The sequence below is a fragment of the Microcebus murinus genome, chromosome 8 (genome assembly GCF_040939455.1).
Source record: "Microcebus murinus isolate Inina chromosome 8, M.murinus_Inina_mat1.0, whole genome shotgun sequence".
NCBI classification, from domain to species: Eukaryota; Metazoa; Chordata; class Mammalia; order Primates; family Cheirogaleidae; genus Microcebus; species Microcebus murinus.
The window spans coordinates 35,104,355-35,125,887 of record NC_134111.1 but is presented as its reverse complement, the minus strand read 5'-3'; the positions used below and the strand labels follow the sequence as shown (position 1 = coordinate 35,125,887).

The 21,533-nt window shown below is 32.2% G+C and overlaps 1 protein-coding gene across 1 annotated transcript in view; it reads right to left on the bottom strand.

Annotated features, from left to right (window-relative positions):
* GALNT13 (polypeptide N-acetylgalactosaminyltransferase 13) overlaps nucleotides 1-21,533 on the bottom strand; it is a 497,120-nt gene that overhangs the window by 292,585 nt on the left and 183,002 nt on the right. The window contains exon 3 of the mRNA XM_012779946.3: nucleotides 5,933-6,101. Within this exon, the coding sequence (XP_012635400.1) occupies nucleotides 5,933-6,101 (169 nt within the window). The remainder of the gene's footprint in view (nucleotides 1-5,932; nucleotides 6,102-21,533) is intronic.

Sequence of the window (21,533 nt, the reverse complement as noted above, 5' to 3'; positions counted from 1 at the left end):
AGAAATAAATTTCCTATTTTCTTATTTTTTTTCCTGATGAAAAATATTTGAATTCCAGCTGCATTATAACCTTCAAATAACTTAATACCAGCACTAGAAATGCTATTAAATGTCTGAATACAAGTAAATGCTAAAGAACTTTAGCATTTTGTTTTAATTGCCTATAGCTTTATTATAAATATTCAACCTAATAATTATTTTTAACTTCTTACTCAAAAAGAATGGCAAAGAGTAAATGGAGTAGCCAATTGCTTAAAAAGTTTCTCTTAATCTAAAAATAAGAGTTAGAGGGCATAAGAGAATTCCATGAATAAGAACATCATATTGATAAAGAGCTGAAAATATTTTACATATAGATTTCACTAAGAACTCTGGGCAGCCCTATTCTTACTTAGTCATTTCTGCAATTACAGGTGTGTTCACATAGTATCACATAATTCACATAGTTCACACATAATTACTGTATATATATATTCCTTGTACTTCTCACAGTTAGGGCCTATTATATCCATTTTTTGTTCTTAAGGCTAATCCGTATTGGATAAATAACAGAGATTTGCTAGTTGGTTGAGTGATTGGTCAGTTTGTTTAAAGGAAACTAGGACTTGGAAAATTGACTCGCCCAAGACACAAAAGTAAGCCACAGAGCCAGGTCTTACACCTGGTTTTGGCTTCGTGTCTATAGATTTTTCTTCTTATTACTTGAAAAATCTCTCTCCAGTTGGCTTTTGTTCCCTCATTTGTTTTGTAAATACTGCAATGGAGTCATGTCCCAAGTCATTGATTATTATCATAATCATATATTTTTTCTACTTCCAAGAAAGTTTAGAGGGATGATATGCCTTAGCAAGCCAAAATGTGATCTCAAGATAATATAATTCAAATACTGCTTTCAAAAACAATACACATGTAGATATTCATTTATGCATTGGCTTTTTTATATTTGTAAGATTTTATATTATATATCAATTGGTCAGTTATATTACTAACATTGTATGTTCCAGGAACCCAGTATTTAATAATTTTGAGTGTTAGTAAAAATAATTATAATATTTAAGTTCTTAACATACAATCAATTTACTCAAATGTAAGTTTCTCAAAGAGGCTCTTTCTCACTACTCAATTCTTCGCTACCTCTGACCATTCTGAGCTCTTTTATTTGTCCTAAGTTCTGTGAAGCAGAAATTTAGCTTCATTCATTGCTATATCCCCAGCACATAGAATAGCGCTTGGCATTTCTTAGCATGTTAGGTGCTCAAAATAATGTATTTAGTATCTCTTAATAGGTTTTCTGTTTAGTTTGGTAATTCATTATCTCTCTGTCTTTTTCTTTCTCTCTCCAAATATTAACATAGAAATCTTAGGTTACAAACAACAAAAAAGGAAAAAAAAAGACATCTATTTATTTATGTTCTGAAAACCGAAGTTTTTAAGCCCTTCTTATAAAATCAAAACTATACAAATTTACAAAATCCTACTAGACTCATAATTGATAAAAAACAAAATAATGAATCCTTAATGCTGAGCTATCAAGTCATAAAGTCAATTTTCATTTTCATCAATGTTCTAAATCAGAATTTTATGACATACCACCTTTTTCCTTTAATATGTGGAGAATGGGCAAACAAGGTTTGGTTACAGGTTTCTGGAATTTTATTTATACATGTATATGAACCAAACAAGAATCCCAGAAAGGAAAGACTTTCAAGAAGGTAAATAATTCAGTAAAGGCCTTAATTACACTTAAAACACAGAAGTACCGTGAGATTTTTTGTGGTATCTCCCAGTTTACATCCCCCAAATAATTAAGGATTATATATAAATATAATATATATTAATGCATTAAATTTGTTAAGTTAATTATTATGACTATTTAAACATCCCTAAGGATGGAAATTACAGAACTTAACTCCAAATTGTCCTGATGTTTTCATCACAATTCCCTCCAAGAAAAACTATTTTTACTTACTCTCTTCTCTGTGAAAACATAAGATACATACTTAGATTTATTTCTCTAAACACACCTTTCAATATTTATAGATTGATATTAATGCCAAACACAACATTAACATTTTTGGCGAATTTTCTGAATTCAGTCAAAATAGTTTAAAGGTATACTGCAGAAAAATATGCTTAGATATTTGAATGAATTTGCTGTTTGAGTGGTTCAGACAATTTCTGTGTATGAACTAAAGTTTTCCACTGAAATAAATTAAGCTTTTTTAAAAAAACTAATTATTTGGAGATCCCGTTTTTTACATCTTTGTATAATTTATATCACTCATCATGGGGATAGCTCAATGTGATCATATCTTTCTTAAGTGATAACTATCTAAATATTGAACTGTAACTGACTAATAACAAAATTAAAAAAATATTTTCAAGATCAAATGAGTGCTAACATATTTCTACATCTTTTAAATAACAGTTTGGATAAGTGATTCATTGTAAGTTTTTCAACATCAGTTGTTCACAGGCAGTCACACAACTGAGTCATTCAAGATGACTTGCAATGTACCTGATAAACCTCACATATTATGACTTTTTGAGGAATTTTGAAGAATATTTCTGTTTTCTTACTGATAACACACTGTGGTTTTATATAAAAGTAAAATACAAAATTATTTATTTCACTAATATTATTTCAGATACAAATTGTGAAATCTTAGAATTCAAGCAATAATAACCACAGTAAATAAGGCATTTTATATACTTTTTATGCTAAGCAATTTGAACTCTTTTTAAAAATTTTTAATTATAATGGGTACATAATAGTTGGATATCTTTATAGGGTACATGTGATGTTTTGGTACAGGCATACAATGTGAATTAATCAAATCAAGGTAATTGGGGTATCTATCACCTCAGGCACTTATCATTTTTGTGTTAGGAACATTTTAATTCCATTCTTTTGGTTTTTTTAAAGTACACCTTAACTTACTGTTGATTATAGTCATTTTGTTGTGCTATCACATATTGTTCATTCTGTCTAACTATCTAACTATATTTTTACAGCCACTAACAATTCCCACTTTATCCTCCCTCCCTGCAACTCTTCCTATCCTCTGATATCACCGTCATTCTATTCTCTGTCTCCATAAGATCAATTGTTTTTAATATTTAGTGGGATCCCACATATGAGTGAGAACATGCAAGATTTTTCATTGTGTGCTTGGCTTATTTCACTTAACATAATGTTCTCCAGTTCCATCTATGTTGTGGCAAATGGCAAGATTTTATTCTTCTTTTGGCTATATAATATTCCATTGTGAATGTGTACCATAATTTCTTTATTCATTTATCCACAGATAGACATTTAGGTTGATTCAAAATCTTGGCTATTGTGAATGGTGCTGCAATAAATATGGGAGTGCAGATATCCTTTAGATATACTGAATTCTCCTCCTTTGGATATATACCTAGCAGTGGCATTGCTGGGTCTTATGGTAGGTCGATATTTACCTTTTTGAGAGACCTCGACACTGTTCTCCACAGTGGTTGTACTAATTTGCATTCCCTTAAACAATGTGCAAGGTGAACCCTCTATTTTAAATGTTGAATTGTTCCACAGTATACAACTTACTCAAGTACTTAATATGCCCAGTATTCGTAAAAGAAGAAACACTACTGTCCACAAATATTTTAAATGTCTGCTCAATTAAGAATGTGTTCCTTTTTCTTTATTTTTCAATCCATTATTCTGTGGTAAAGTAATTCTTACCTTGATAATCTTGGATCTGATATAAAAGTTAATTTATTTTGTGACAGTTAAAAGTCAAGATTTTTTTAAAAACTTGAAATAGTGTCTACCTAGTTTTCCTAAACATATACATATCTTACATATCCATTTTATCAAACCATGACATAAAAAAACAAAATAATAATGCAAAATTATATAGCATTATAAAGTTGGCATCTAAAAGGCTCAAAATTATTTTGAAGAATATGCCCATTGTACATCTTTTAAAATGCAAGTGTGTCTACATACTTACAAACAGGCACACATATGAACAGAACTCAATGTAAAATTATTTAATATTCAATGTTCAACCATTTTCTGGGGACCAAAAGTGTCCATATTATGTGGTTATTTGCGATTTTGTTGAAAGAAACATTTCAAAGGCATATAATGGAGTGAGAACAGTTATTGTTTAGCTTAGCTATCAAACAAACCAATTCACAAATACTAGCCCCAGCATCTTACAAAGGTTTTGGTCTTATTTGAAGTGATTCAGAAAGGAAAATAAATCAGAATTAGTAATTACAATGTTAATATAAGGATATATTAATGTAATGTAGCACATTATAGGTGGCAAACTTTATTTACATTATTATGATTTTATTATATAGACAGAAAATCATTATGTGCCTAGAAGAACAACTTCTATTTACATAGAAGTGTATACTGGAGTTTATTTGCAAACCTGGACATTTTCTAAACTCTCAGGACATATCTTTTGTGAATGTATAAAGAGTTTGCTTTACTAGGACTATATACTAGAATGATAATGCTGCCACTAAATATTCTGATTTTTATTACACCCCTTTATAATATGTTCAACTATCTGGAGCATAGCTTACAGCTAATCACATAAAAGTTAAAATTTCAACATCGTTTTCATGCAGTATTATTTCCAAGTGAATATTTCTTCCTTTGTTGATAACTGAACATTCTAATTATAAATAATAGCATAAATTTCTGGAAACCAAAATAAATAATTTTTAATAAGTCATAGAGTAATATAGGCAATTGGCCATTTTTATGCTGGAATAAGAAAGCATTTATTTACTTTTCAAACTAAGTGTATGGAGTTTTCTGTGCAGGTAACCACATATAGTCATGTGACATGAAACAACATTTTGTTCAACAATAGACTGCATATAATAATACAATGGTGGTTCCATAAGATTACAATAAATCGAAAAAACTCCTATTGCCTAGGAACCTTGATGATTCTGATACTGCATAGGCCTAGCCCAATGTGTATATTTTTGTGTCTTAGTTTTAAACAAAAAGGTTAAACAAGTAAAAAGTAAATTCAAAAACTGAAAACTGTTTATAGAATAAGGATATAAAGTAAGAAAATATTTTTGCACAGCTGTACAATATGCTTATGTTTTAAGCCAAGGATTAATATAAAAGAGTTAAAAAGTTAATAAAAATAAGTTCATAAAGTAAAAAAGTTATAGCAAGTTATAAAGTTAATTTATTATTGAAGAAAGAAAAATCTGTTTTTTTATAAATGTTGTGTAGCCTAAGTGTATAGTGTGTATAAAGTCTACTGTAATGTACAGCAATGTCCTAGGCTTTCATATTGACTTAGCACTTGCTCATTGACTCACCCAGAGAAACTTTCAGTCTTACAACTCCATTAATGGTAAGAAATACTTACCATTGTGTTAAAATTGTATTGACTATTCAGTACAGTAACATGATGTACAGGTTTATAGCCTAGGAGAAAAAGGTTATGCCACATAGCCTAGGTGTGCAGTGGGCTATACCATCTAGGTTTGTGTAAGTACATATGTGATGTTCATATAATGACAAAATCGCCTAAAAATACATTTCTTAGAACATATCCCCATTTTTAAGTGACAAATAACTGTAATCCATTAAGAAGCATGTTTTGCTCTGTATTTGGCAAGATAAAGCAAAGCAAAAAAAAAAAAAAAAAATCTCATGAAGAAGAACCTGTTAGGCCTGTGGTATTTTGCAGTGTCTTTGCAAGTAACATATTTTGTTCTGCCAGAGAAGAAAATATTAATAGTTCATATTTCTCAGCATATGCACCCACAGTAGATTCCTGCTATATCATAGGTACTCAGAACTATGCAGTTCTAGTGTTACTATAATCTCAGTTAGTTGAAGTTTGGAGATATTGAAATATGGAGATTACTAACATACAAGATTATGTAACACGTATATACTCACCCTTCTAATCTTACATCCGGCAGGCTTCTGTTAAGGGCAATCAAATCGCTGGCCATAAGGTTAAACTGATTGATTTTAAACAGCTCTTTCATTTTTTCCTGGTCGTCTTTAGGAATCAGCACAGCCTTTCCCATTTCTCCTGGCCCTTCTTGGTTTCTTGAAATAACAGCTGTAAGACATACACAGATACAGACATACATAGAAACACACAGATAATGAACTGAATAAATAAACTCATGCATTGGATTAGATTCTAAAATGTATTATTCATATACTAGCTTAATAATATAATCATCAAGACTTTAATGTTTATAAACCATACACTACACTAAAGAAACACCCAATTTAATTCATTAGCTCAATTCTGCATGCTTTTTCCAAATATAGTCATATTATATGATCTTATTAATCATTAAGATTTAATGACTAAATAATATAAAATATAAAATCTTAAACCTTCTTAGTCATATTTTCAATATACTTATTAGAGAGATATGAAGTTAATCCCTGGGCAGACCAAATTTTGCAAACTGAAAGAGAACTTTTAAAAAGATACCAAGATTAATTTATTTTCACATCTAATTAAATGTTTAGATATTAATATTTTACATATCTACTGCCATTATATCATTATAAATGTAAGCAAAGTTGATAATCCTTTCTCCTCATAGCAATTTGATTCCTTTGTTAAGGCATTTCAAATTGTGTCAGAAAAAGTTTCATAGTGGTGACACATAATTTCAAATGTCAAGCTGGATTTTGATACTATATGCTCCGTATCTGGAACTTCGCAACAATATTTTAGGCTTGGCTATTCATTAAAAGAACTCAGAATTTGATATACAGGCTAATGTTCTTGCTATTTCTCCCAAATTTTCACTACACTAAACTCCCTTCTAGCCCTAAAATACATGTTTTAATGTGTGTGTGTGTGAGTGTGAGTGTGTGTGTCCACACACAAATATCTGTATGCATGTTATTATATAATAATAAACCAGTTCCAGTTGATCTTGATGTACCTTTAACTTACTCTTCACAATGATATTAAATTAGGTTAAAATAAGAGGAATGTGTTTCCGTTCTTCACTCTGCCAATGCTTTGCTATATTGTAGTTCTTAACACATTAATCATACTGAATTTAATTTCCATGTAAAATAAAGACTAAATATTTAGATAGAAACTACATTGAAATACTGTAAAAATTTTAAGGACATAATGCATGTGAAAATAATATAACATTTCATAAAAATACAAATTCTAAAATACCATAAGAATGTGGTTAAAACTAGGATAGAGCACATTCAGCAAACTTTCCTCTGACTTGATCTCCATAGTTATAAACATCAGGTCTGGTATAATTTGTACTAATATACATTTGACTCTCAAGTTGACTATGCTCTTTGAAAGGTTATCCTGACTTTGAAATGGCATGAAGTCAAAGTATAAAAGAATAGGCATATCTAAGAACTTTTAGCTATGGGTACCAGGAAACTAATTAGCCTTGGAATCCTCTCATATATGGAAAAAATTTAATATTAAACATTTGAAAAATGTAATATGGAAAAAATATACATATTCAACTTCAAACTATTTTAAAAGTTGCCATCTAAAGAGAGTTTACAAAAGTTATCATTCAATAGAAATGATGGCAGAAATTTTATGAAAGAGCATATTTTGCTCATTTTAAGAAATAAAATTCTAATAGTAACAATTTAAGTTGGGAGTTAGTAAGCTTAACATCTCTAGAATCAGATGGAGTGGCTGGAGTTGGCTTTAGGTGAATTTGTGTTCTTGGTAAGACAATGTCATTAAGGTACCTTCCATTTCTAGCATTTAAAAAAAAGTTTCCACATAAAATGTTCCTTCAGGAGTACTGCTGATTCTGAGGAACATAGTAAGGCTACAATAACTCCTATTGACCATGAATATTCAGTTTAGACTTTTTATTACATATTCTGAACTGTAACTTTAATGGCATTTTAAGAAAGGATGATTTTTTTGTTAAAAAATTGACTTTATTGAGCCATTAAAGTATAGTTAGCAGAGCAATTTTCCTATTAACAGTTATTTACAATTCCCTTGTAAGGTAGGAAAACCTACTTTTACCTTCTTAAGTTCTGTGAGTAGCTTAAGAATTAAAATGACATAAGAGAGATTAACAGTAGAAAATCACACAAATTGATTTTTAAGTGTGCATAGGAGTTTTCACAAGGAGATTGAAGACCCAAAGAAGATATTTGGCCCCAAAGCTTATATACTTTTTTTACACAAAGCATGATAAATTATGGGGATATGATAACATAAAGGGGCATGGGCTAGGGAAAGTAAATTGTGGGACAGTGAGTAGGAAATATATTGGGAAAACTACTGGGAGATAGGGGTTGTTTTAGTAAGTTTGTTTGCACAGGTTCATTCCAGCATTGACTCCCAATTTCTGGTGATAAAAATGTTTTTCTCTTCCTGACACAGTGGAGGAGGGAAACTTGCTCATGGGAAATTTTATGACCTTCTTTAGAAAGAGGGAGGTCAGAAAAAGCTTCTTCGTTTGCTCTTTCTTAAGTGACTGCAGTCAAAATAATCGATAAGCCGATATGGCAATATTTTGGAGTAGCATGTTCTGAACCTCTTCACCCTCTATAAACTCTAACAAAAAAGACATTCTGTTACAGAGAAAGGCACCATGGTCAATATAATGTTTCCAAGACTAGGAGGCATACAAGATTAAAATTTTACTCTGTGGGAAAGACATGAGCTCAACTATAACATCTTCAGGCATGAAGATCAAGTTCAAGTACCCAGAAGTATTTGGCATTTGCAATATATTCAAAGGTGTGACAATTTTCTTTCTCAGGATTATGCAAATTATAGTTTGTCAGTAGTAGTAGGAATAAATGTATTGTATAATAGTATTATGGCCAATAAAATTCAAATGATCATAAATAGTATCCTTATACCTAGAACTAGTTGCAAGCACATGTAGTCATTGCCCTAATCATTCTCAGTTTCATAGTAGAGAATAAATAACAGCTTAATGCCTATCAGGTTAATTGTTCCCTCTAAATTTTTCTACGATATCTTCTAATAAATGTATATTTGACATTTTAAAAATGTTTTTTCTTCCCCCTGTTTGTGAGCAGACCTGTTGGTGTTTTTCATTATGCTCAAGCAAAAAGAATGCTAAGTAATTATAGTGTGAAACTAGCCTTTTTCTTTTTCTAGCTTTTATCTGGTGGAAGGCATCCTACTAGGAAAAAAAAATTTTATTCTTTCAAACACCAAAAATAAGAAATGGGAAAGAATAAGTTATTGGGTTATGTGGTTTATCTCTGATCTGTAGTACCTTTAAATAGCAGATCCTATTTTTTTCTCACCTGTTGATTTCTTTCCTCTACATAGTTTAGGGAAAAAAAAAAGACTACTCACACACCCATAAAATACCATGTTTCTCACAGCCAAACAACAAAAGAAATCAGAAAGAATTGCTACTAAAATAGTTGTGCTACTTATCTACTTTAACAGGCCAATGTAATGCACAAGGTCCACATTATGGTCTATTATTGATTTGAATATGAATGGAAATGTCCCAATTCCAAAGATAGTTTAGACTGCAAAAAGAGATTAATGTATTATGCTATAAGCTATTTTCTTCCTAATTATACGATGAAATCATTAAAAAGATAATTAATTTGATTCAAAATGTCATTATACATCTTGTAGAAATATGATAAAAGCAGAATATATTTCATTTTCTTTAAAATAGTGTCTACTTAAAAGATTTAAAGAATATTTATTTTAATCTTAGAATTCTCATTGATCAAGAGGATGATTACCAAATTATAAAAGAAAAATCTACCAAAAAATAGTGCATATTAAATGCACTATTTGCTTATGCACGTTGCATTTTGAGTATTTTCTTATTTGCAGAATTACCCCTATAACAATGAGCCCTATCTATTTGAAAAAAAAGAGAAATGGGCCAGTCTATATCTAGGAAAAAGCTTGTAGTGAATAAAGAATTCAAGTTGATATTAAAGTAATGATTTTATTCTGCAAAAGAACATAGCAATATATGATGCCTATTCGTAAAAGTATAGCATTGAAGCAAAAATCTAAATATTATCCCATGGAACGTGCTTTTCAAATTATATTCCCATCTTTAGGTCTATTCAACTATTAATTCTGTTTATTTGTCTTTAAATTTTCTTTTCATTGACGCTGTAGCTTTTCTCTCACTTCTGTCACTTCCAATTTGACTACTGTAATAAATTAGAAACCTTGGCTTTTAGTTTCTCTCATCTTTGAATATTCATACCCTGTTACCAATAAACCAATTTCCCCAAAGTAGTGCTTTTTTTATCTTGTCAATCATAAATCTTTGCAGTGGCATCAAAAGATGAGCAAATCATCCCAGCTCTTGCACCACCCCTCTACCATCAAAGCCCTTTTACCTTCTACTCAGCATTCTCTGGGCTATGCTCTTTTGCCAGTGCAAAGGCCCTGAGTTTTTCAAGGGTAATTTATTTTATTTTATTGTTTTATTTTAGATCTCACCATGTTGCCCAAGCTGAAGTGCAGTGGTCATTCACAGGTACAAACATAGTGCACTAGAACCTCTAACTTCTAGCTTTAAGCAATCCTCCAACCTCAGCCCAGAGTAGGTGGGAGTACAATGTGTACCACCATACCTAGATCAAGATTAATTCTTGATAAAATAAGGAAACTCACTATACACTTGCTTTCTCCCATTTCTCTTAGAAACAATAATGTGCTTTAAATGCCAATGTTACACTTAACCTATACATTAAATAACCAATTTCATGCCATTTAAAGTATGAACAAATAGCAATTTATCTAATATCCCTTTGAAAAGGAATTATGTACAAGTTTTATAAATCTGAAATATCTGACGATAAGTTTTTTTCTTTTTTCATTTTTTATCATGGCCATATGTGGTGTCCTGATTTTTGTCCATTACATTTAAATGACTGGATTTTTGTGCAGTTTTTAGATTTTTATGCAGAAAGTTGTAAATAGCAAGCCCTGACTGGATTAAGTCCAGCAGACATTAGCTCCTGTTTCTTGGGAGAGTGTCATCTATTAGATAATCAGTAAGGTGGCATTTTCCATCAGCTAGCTATGTGAGAGAGAGATTATTCACAAAACTAAAAGAACAACATTATCTTTCACTTATTTTTAAACAACAAATATACTCTTTTTTTTTTTTTTTTTTTTTTGAGACAGAGTCTCGCTTTGTTGCCCAGGCTAGAGTGAGTGCCGTGGCGTCAGCCTAGCTCACAGCAACCTCAAACTCCTGGGCTCGAGTGATCCTTCTGCCTCAGCCTCCCGGGTAGCTGGGACTACAGGCATGCGCCACCATGCCCGGCTAATTTTTTTTTATATATATATATCAGTTGGCCAATTAATTTCTTTCTATTTATAGTAGAGACGGGGTCTCGCTCTTGCTCAGGCTGGTTTTGAACTCCTGACCTTGAGCAATCCGCCCGCCTCGGCCTCCCAAGAGCTAGGATTACAGGCGTGAGCCACAGCGCCCGGCCCAAATATACTCTTTGTATGATAAAAATAACGTATGCTCATTTAACAAAAAACAAAAGAAGAAAAAAGGAAAAGAAAAAGAAAAAAAGAAAAAGAAAGGTAGCCACAATAAAAAATCAATGAAACCACTGCTGAATAAATAGTCAGCAATAATTTATACACAAACACACATATGTATTTAAAAAGGACCATTCGTGCATGCTGAATTTTAACATTTTATTTACCCTTATTGTACTTGCTTCTTTTAATTATTTACAAAGCAATTGTGAAAATCTGCCCAAATAAATATGTGAATTGATACCTACTTTCTAATGGCTGCAAAATATGCCGAAGTGTGACTATACCATGATTTATTTAACCAATTCTTTGTCATTGAACATTTATGCTGTTTTAATCTCTGTTATAAACAAAGATGCAATTAACATCCTTCCTATGCATACATCTTTGCAGATTTGTTTAAAATTTTGTTTTGAAAAAGTGGTAGAAGTTTAATGGGGGAATTGCAGAGTAACCATGCTGTATTAGAATTATTCCTCTTTCTCATCTCTTTCTCTCTGTATGATATTTCTTTTGCCGGGAAGTTCCTTCCATGTACTATCACCCGAGTAATCTCTTTCCACCTCTAAAGACCAATTTAAACTTTCACATAACTCTCTCCTCTATGATTTTGATAGCGCTTTTGCTTTATTCCATTATACCTTACATAACATTGCATTACTACTATGTGTTTATATGTTATGGCAAAGAGTCTAAGTATGGAACTAACTTTCTCTTACTACTGGACACATAGCTATACACCATTTCCCAGTCTCCCCTGTAATTAGGTGTGCTCCTCAACTGAGGATAGAAACAATATATGCCAATACCAGGCATGGCTCATAAAAACTTCCCATGTGTGATTCTCTACTTTCCCCTGTTGTAGCAACTTCAGAAGCCATGTGTTGAAAACAACAGTCATCACTAGATGGCAGTAAGCTGGGTGTCTGAATCATCACTTGGAGGAAAGCCATCAGCTCCTCAGAAGTATCCATTGCATAATTTACATGAGAAAACAAAACAAAATAACTCTATTTTGCTCAACCTGATAGTGTCATTTTTATCCATGCACTTTGTTCATTCCCCTTTTAGTTTATGAGTCTCACCAAGACATTCCGCCTTAACTTTAACTCATCCTCATACCTGGCACTGCCCATTCAATCAGTGAATTATTGAAAAAAGTAGAAGGAAACATTGAAACAATCTAGTTCTACTATCAAAAGACTGATAAACACAGTAATTAAAAAATACAAGTTTTCAAAGTCAGTTTTCCCTATCCCAAAAATGCATAAAATTGATCACATGATATTGAAAAAAAGTAAAACCTTTACTTCATATTTTTATATTAAAGACTTTGTCTTCCCTAGTATCTAATATTTTGGTTGAGATTAATATATGTACATGTATTATAAATGCATTCATCTATATTAATACAAACTCGGAAAATCTTTACTGCAGCTCACAATTAAAGTGTGTGGAGACTTTGACCTTAGCAAATTTAATTAGATCACAAACCAGATCCTAAGCAGAGAGTTAAAGAAACTACCATTGAAACATGGAAGTACATGATTAATCCCTTTCAATGCCTTAATGGTAACTTTTAACAAAAACAATAGTTTATGTAAATATTTCCACTATTATCTATACAATCATGCCTATATCACACCTTTCTATACTATTCTATACAAGAAATTAAATCATAGCTTATAGATTATGACTCAGGAATTCCTTTTTAAAAAATACATTCTAGGGAAATAAATATGGATATGCTCAAAGATTTCCCTGCATAGATGATTAAAATAGCTTATATATGCAGGTATGTTTGTACATGTATGAGAAAATAAATGCATATACTATCTTCCCATATATGTCTCTTTATATATTGTAACTACTACATAAATTGTGTTACATCTATATAAGAAAACTGTGCAGTAATTAAAATTATGCTATGGAAGAATGTTTAATGATGTGGAAGATGTTCATGTTTTACTAAATGAAAAAGGGGATTGTAGAACAATGTTGTAAAATAACCCTATTTTTGCAAAAAGAGAAAGTTAAATGAGGTATATGCATACATCATCAATAAAGACTAACAGCATTTTGTTAAATTAAAGGATCTTCTACATCTTCCTTTTGCATTACCTATATTCTCTAAATCAGTTCAACATTACCTAATAATGTTATTTCAGCTACATATTAACCAAAAATCTGGCTTTAGTGAAGATGGCTATAACTTGGCTTTTACAGTGACAGAACAAAGTGAAGTCAGTAGACATTGAGGTATGAAAAAGAAGGCTCAGAGTCCAGTGAAAAGAAAGCTTCTTAATGGACATAAGGTGGCAAACAGATAGAAGACTACCCATGAAGAATTATGGTTTCTTCTAGCAGAAAAGTTCCTCATAGGAAATTCAATACAGTTTACAGATAAGGAAAATTTTTAATAGCTGAGCGAGAGCAAGTATCAAGGTCGTTGAGTCATTTGTAGGAAAAAGCACACTCCAATATTAGTATAAAATTTTTACCTTTCCTTTCATAATCAGCCTTACAAAATATTCTACATATCCATTAAGCTCGTACGATTCATATATAAAGTAAGAGCTTGTTTGGCACATGTTACAGTCACAAATGTTTCCTGGAAACAATTAGCCCAACTTTTAAAGTGTTCACTAAGGTAATAAAATAATGCTGAAATATGAAATTATTTCCTTCTGCATTAGGAATGAGCTTCCTCATTAAAAGTATTTAAAAGGCTCTCGTCTTGCAATGGCCTTAGTAATAGCCTTAGTTTCAGCTTTATGCAGGAACTCTCTTCATCCTCCCCACTTCTTTCCACAACCCCCCTCACCAAATCTTTAAATGATCATGAATTCTTTAGAAATAAAAGCACCAATTTTGGCTGTAGGATGCCTTGAGCAGCCCTTTAGAAGAGGACATTTCAAATTGAGCAAGGACCATTTTAAAGAAGCTCTTTACATAATCTAAGATTCATTAAGAATTGCTCCTAAAATAGACAAGAATAAGCTTTCAGCATTCATTATATCATCACACATATGATTCACCAAATTGACAAAAATATACCTACTTTGGTCAGAAGGAAAATAACACTACACTTATTGACTATGCATCTGGTTGAAGAAGTGGACATATATTTTAAAAATTATTTCTGGTTGTAACATTTTTATTATGAAGCTATGTAAAATATTTAATAAAGCTCTAAATGTATTAACTTAGTCATAGAAAAGGTGAGGCTAGTATTACTCAGTAGATGGTCCTGGTTGGAAGTTAAAAAAATATATCCTTCACAAAAGTCTGCAATTAAAAAATTATCAATAAAATTATACTGGATTAAGTAGGAGCAGATACATAAGTGATCTCAAATACTCTAAAGTGTTTTAAGTTGTAAAATTGAATTGTGCAGAATGCCACTCCTTTGGCTCCCCAGACCTGACTTGGCTTCATCTGCAGCCTGCCCTGTGTCCTGGCTGGCACACCTGTATGTCCACACCAGTCAGGCTCTTTACCCTTTGACTCCTGGTTAATAAGGCACTGACAGGGTCTTAGGGGATGAGGTTGAGGTATTTCTTTCTGTAGTTTCCTTTCGTCTTTGTGGAGTTGCTGAGGTTGGCTCCCTCAACCACAACTGTACTCTCATGGGGAGTGCCTGTGACCAGTTAATAAAGGGGGAAAAAAAGTTCAAGCTCAGATTAAATAAGAGTCCCCTCTATATGCTAGCACATGTTGGAAGTTGCTCCTTTACAAGTCTACTCACAGGTGATCCTGAAAGTCAGTGGGGAAAGGAAATCCTCCCACTAGGCAGAAATCCAGAGGGGAAATTTGACTGAACACTGTGTGAAAAGTAGGGATGGCTTGAGGTAGGGACCTAAACTAATCCATGAGCAGTACCTAACGGGTTGGATAGCTGGTAAGAAAATTTCAAGGAACAAAATTGGGAGACTTATGATAAGGAGATCCAGGGGGAGGAGTATATAAGTGCTTCTCTTGAAACAGGCACAAAGGATTAATATCCATGCCCCATGTACTTTTCCAGAGAGGGGGTTTCCACTACAAAGGAATCTCTCCATGGGAGAAATGCTTTCACTACAGACCATAATCATGCCCATTAAATTGGAAATTGAGTTTGTACTCTGGACATTAGGAGCCCCGCAAATTGTCCAACTGACTGGCAAAGAAAAGGATCATAATACTGGTGGAAGTAAGATGTTACTTACCAATAGGAAATTAGATTGCTCTCACAAAGTAAGGAGAACTACTTCTGGAGCCCAGAAGCTTCTCTGGAGCACTTTGCTTCTCCAATGGTGCAATTAGTAAAGGCAGGGCCAATCAAAGGCTTATAACACAGGATCATATCATTAGGTAAAGAATACTATACAGAGGAAGTACTGGCAGAGCTTAAATGAAATATTGAGTAGGTGTGGCTAAAAGAATTTATTATTTTTGTCAAAGTCTTCATAATCAGCTACATAAATAAGACTGTGACAACTGTATTTTAAGTCAATTAAGAATTTCTGGCTGGACGCGGTGGCTCACACTTGTAATCCTAGCACTCTCGGAGGCTGAGGAGGGCTGGGCAGATAGTTTGAGCTCACCATTTGAGACCAGCCTGAGCAAGAGAGAGACCTTATCTCTACTTAAAAATAGAAAAAAATAGCCAGGCATGGTGGTGCATGCCTGTAGTCTCAGCTACTTGGGAGGCGGAGGCAGGAAGATAGCCTGAGCTCAGGAGTTCGAGGTTGCTGTGAGCCAGGCTAATGCCACGGCACTCTAACCCGGGCAACAGAGTGAGACTTTGTCTCAAAAACAAAAAAGAATTCCTTTCTCTACTTTTTTCTAGATTGCCTTATATGCAGAATACTCAGGTTTGCTAACATTTTACATTCTGTTTGGGAATGTGACTAAACTGACATCAATTTATGAGGATATGGTAGTTGATAGGATTCATGTAATCCCTTGCATTAGTGATGCATATTTTTCATTTGGAACAGAGCAGAGTGTTACAGGAGTGAAATATTGCAAATTTTCCATTTGCCTTCCCAGGCACTGTCTCCACCCTTACCTTTCTCATATTATGCTCTAGGGTGCTGCCTTACACAGACTACATCTATGGGCTTTCTTTTCTGACTTTAGACTGAGTTCAGCAAATGGGAGAAACCAGTAGAATTTATATGGTAGGACAAAAATAAAATCACACCATTTATTCATTTGGTCCCTCCTTGTGGAAAGTCCACAGTTAAATCACTTTGCATTTAAGCCATTACTTTTTCTCGACTAAACACTACTGAAACTTTCTAATATACTTTCCTAAAGGCTTTCAACGCTTTCTTTTTGGTTCATGTTATTCAATCAATTAAAAAATGCATGATTATGAATTTATAATAGATTATGTTTATTTGTTGAGAATAGAGGTATTACTCTAAACCAAAAATAGTAAATTTAAAATTAGGCAAAAAATAAAGAGAAATTCAAATATTTTCTTTGTTCCACTTCAATGAAGCACCTTCTACATTCCTGGGATGCATACCCTCCATGTTGGAAATCACTGTAGATAAAGTGATGGTAACATGCACTTCTTCTTGTTTCAAGACATTTTGCTGTCTTATTGCATGAATTGTTATTTATATTGTTATTTCATTTTAGTACTAACCTCATGATGCTGGGCATGGGGTTGGCCTTCTTATTGATTACTCTTAAAGCCACAGTATCAAGAAGAAAGAGAAAATTACTGGATAAGTTTTCTGAAGGACAAAATATGGGTAACATTCAAATGGCAGACACATTGTGCTACCTTTTCTGATAATCACATTGTCCCTTTCCCCAGAATATGATACGTTATAGTATTGTATCTATATGTGTACTCTAGTATGAACAGGTGAATAGGATGGGGGAAAATACAAAAACTGGAAAAGATAGTTTAGGATGGTTGGGTACATATAGTGGAAGCATAAAAATACAATTTGACTGTCGTATTTTAAATATTAATCAGAATATATTCCTTGAAGTAGAGTTGGTGGTCTCCGTGATGATAAAAACATCATGAGAGTAATAAAAAGCTTGTATGGTTTGCATTTCAGAATGACCAGATATAACTCTGAAAGGAAGCTCACATATTTCATCAGTAAATACAGAAATATGAAATGATATCAATTCTTCAATTTAGTTGTCAAATAATGGACGTAGATTTATTACCTAAATGGTTACTTGATTTTTAAATCAGATATTTTTCAGACACTCCAGCAATAATTTTATACCATCAAAATAAACTGATGTAAGTATGCTGCAATAAGCACTGTAATGTGAAATGTAACATTTTAATAATTATATTTTGTGAAGAAAATTTCTGGTGGAAGAAAAAAAGTCCAGTGTTCCACCAGAGCTAACAGATAACCTCGCAATCACAAATCTAATCACTACCTGCCTCCTACCGTCACCCCTTATGTTTATGTTTGGGGCATTCCAACATTTTATTGGCCATCTGTATAAACCAGCTGCTGATCTTTGTATTTACTCACAGTTATTATAAATCTTATTGCTCATCATTAATTTATACTGAGTTTTGATTTTTTCATTGCCCCTGGACATTTTCTGTTAGTTAACACTAATAAAGAGAACCAGGATACTAATAATGTGCTGTAAAAAAGGATAATTTTATTTAAGAGTCAAAAGAATTAAATTTAATGTCTTAACTGAAAATGAAAACATACCATTAAAATTACAGATATCGGTCATATGCTACCCCTGCTCTTTGTAAAGTATTCAAATGTTTTGGGAACTCAACCATTCAAAACACATAAAGTCTAAGTCAACACTCATTTAGTAAACATTCACTGAGTGTATTGAAGAAATATGCTAATCCTAAAATATAAATGCTGTCATAAATATCAACACAATACTCAACTACCAGTAAAGTATCTCTTTAAATGAACACACTCCTTATAATTCATCAGATTTATATAGAATGTTGCCAAATATATTCTGGACTTTGTTATCTAAACCTTGCTTTTATAAGAAAATTTTGGTTACATCATAAAGTCAAGTACATATTGCAGGTGCTTACTCGCCTAGACAAGGTACAGATTGAGTTAGTAAACCAATATAAAATAACACAATGCTTTAAGCCTGAAGATAAGCAATGAGCTCTTTCTTCTATTTCTTCATAGTTTCCACTTAAAATTCTTAATATTTCTACCTGATTATATATAATCAATGTATAATACATGTATTTATACACATATATGTATAGTTTTATATTTCTGCAATAATTATATATACTTGAATATATATAATATTATATATAGCTGATTACATATACTAAATATATCACATAAATATATTTCTGCAAACATTTACATACACACATACAAATACACACACAAAGTTTCCAGAGTTTTTGATGGTAATATCTAAAATATCATTATCGATTTTGCATTTTTCTCTTATATTATTTGATAATTTCATTTTCACTTTTCGCAACTATGTATGGAGGGGCTTAATTTTCATTACTAGTTTCAATCTTATACTACTTAAAACAAAACCTATTGTGGTTTAAATTTATTCTTGCGATTCTGCAATTTAACTTGATTTTCAAGGTAACTATTAACATTTTGAGGACCATTTCCCATGAATTCATTTCAACCAGAAGAAAAAAGCAGTTTACTCAGGGATAATCACCTCCCAATTCAGATTTCTACAGCAAAAATAGTTGCAGTCACTTTAGGAACAGCTTTAAAATTTCTCTATATTACGGGTAACATCATCCAATAGGTAATCCCACAGCTATTTATGGTTAATGGCTCTTTATTCATGCTGACAGGGAGGAGCAATGATAATATGCATCATTGTATTGTTACATTTTCAGTTATTAATATTTACTCCCCTACATCAGTAGAGTAATTTTAATTATTTCCCTTTTTTTTTATAGTCCAGAGAGGTAAAAATACTCCAGGGACTTCAAAAAATTTTTTAAAGTGCAGCTGTGACAATTCTTTTAGAAGTGAGCTCTAAGATTGTTTATTGATTAAATTTTAATTCATCTTCTATTGGAGTATAGCAAAAATATTAAAACTATCTCTTAGATATTGTTTTCTTGCCTTTGGTTCTATTTCTTAACTCCGGCCTCTTTTGTCTGATGTACAGGGCTATTTCATGTACTTTGATATAGGATACCAAATGGATGAAAGAGTCAACTTCGATAGGTATATGCCTTGTACGTTAAACTCTTTCATTCTTCAAAACTCAGATACATCATATCTTATAAAACTATAGAAACACAATATCTCAAGATAGGAAATTCATAAGTCATTAATTTATCCCTAATGCACAGAAGTGTTTTGAATAGAGAATTGTTTGGAGCCAGTATTTATTTTTACTTACCTATCTTTGAGTTAGAAAATAAAGTTGAGTTTAGCTTGTAAGTCAATCGTGCAAATTTATCTCCATGGTCTTAACAATCATTTATAATAATTTACAAAGTAAAAGCACGTGGCCTCAGGAAAAATATAGATTGATGGGAGAAAAGGGAAGGCAGTGATACATTAAAGTTTCTTTTGTCTTGAGTATCACACCCAGTTAAACAGAACTACATGATAGTAGCAACTTGCTAGTGACACATCTATTAACTGACCTTAGGTGTTCCCTCCCAAAGAATATTCATCCATTGAAAAACAGTCACGGCTTCCCTGGTTGAGATATTACAGAAGGTAGCTTGTCTCTCATGTAAGAAAGATCTGGTGTCATTATGTGAAAGCGTTCTGCTCTTACAAAAGACGTTCCTGAGACTTCAAAGCAAGCTATGAGTGGAGTTCCAAAGCAGAATTATGAATTTTAGTGTCACTGTAATTATTTAGGAAACCCCATTCTTACTGGTCATCTTTTAACTAGGCAGATTACAAAAAAGGAAACAGGGACAATGGAACCAAACTTTGTCAAGTTTCCCTGTGCAAGCTTCCATGTGATATATTTCCCCAATGAGTATAAATTAAGAATTCATTATGATTAATAAAAATCTTTCACCTTAGATTATTTCCATCTCTTCTTATTATTTCCCTATCTAATGGGGATTATTTATTGTCACCTTCTCTTTGTTCTGTCAGATCAAATGACTTATTAAGACATTTTATAGCCTTTGTACATGAAAATGATCTAATTCATGAAGATTCAAGTTTGTGGTACTCTTCTATAAAATAGTTTTATGTTCTATTTTTATGTAATTTACACATTTAATTATAATTGTTCAGATACAACTGAACACTTAACTTTTTGTAAGTGCTGGGAATGATGTAGTGTCCCTTCTAATTTACTTCAAATGAATTCAACAAGCATTTATTGATTCTCTACTATTTCCTTGGCTCTATTTGGGATTCTTGAGATATGTTATGGAACAAAACATACAAAACTCCTACCTTTGTGCTTCTTGCATCCTAACATACATTTCATAGTTCTGCCTTACCCACCAAAATTTTCATTTTCTTCTATAATATCCTTTATTACTACTGCCACTAGAAAATTTTCAATGGACAATTGTGTTACTATCCAGCAAAAACAACAATAAAACAGGTAATACTTATGCTGTGCTCATGTGTCAGGTACCCTTCGAAAGATTGTCACATACATTAACTCATTTACACTGCATAAAATCCTATAGGATTGGCAATATTTGTAATTATCCCAATTTTATGGAAGAGGAAACACAGAAATAGATTGAACTTAAATATCTTCCCACCTTGCCCAGTTAGCAAGTGAAGTCTTAATCAAACTCAGGCAGCTTATCCTCAGAACATGTGTTATTTACCACTCTGTATACTTATTTGTCTAAAATCGTTCCAGAAAGGCTTATATAGCATTCCTTTTAATGTGGTTACTTTAATTACATGTTCAACTTAAAATTCAATTCAGAATCTCTTATCAAATTGAAACTATGGCATGTATTTTAAATCAATTTAAAGGCATCAAATTCCATTGAACAATTCTCAGAGCACAATATTTCTCCCTTTCTTA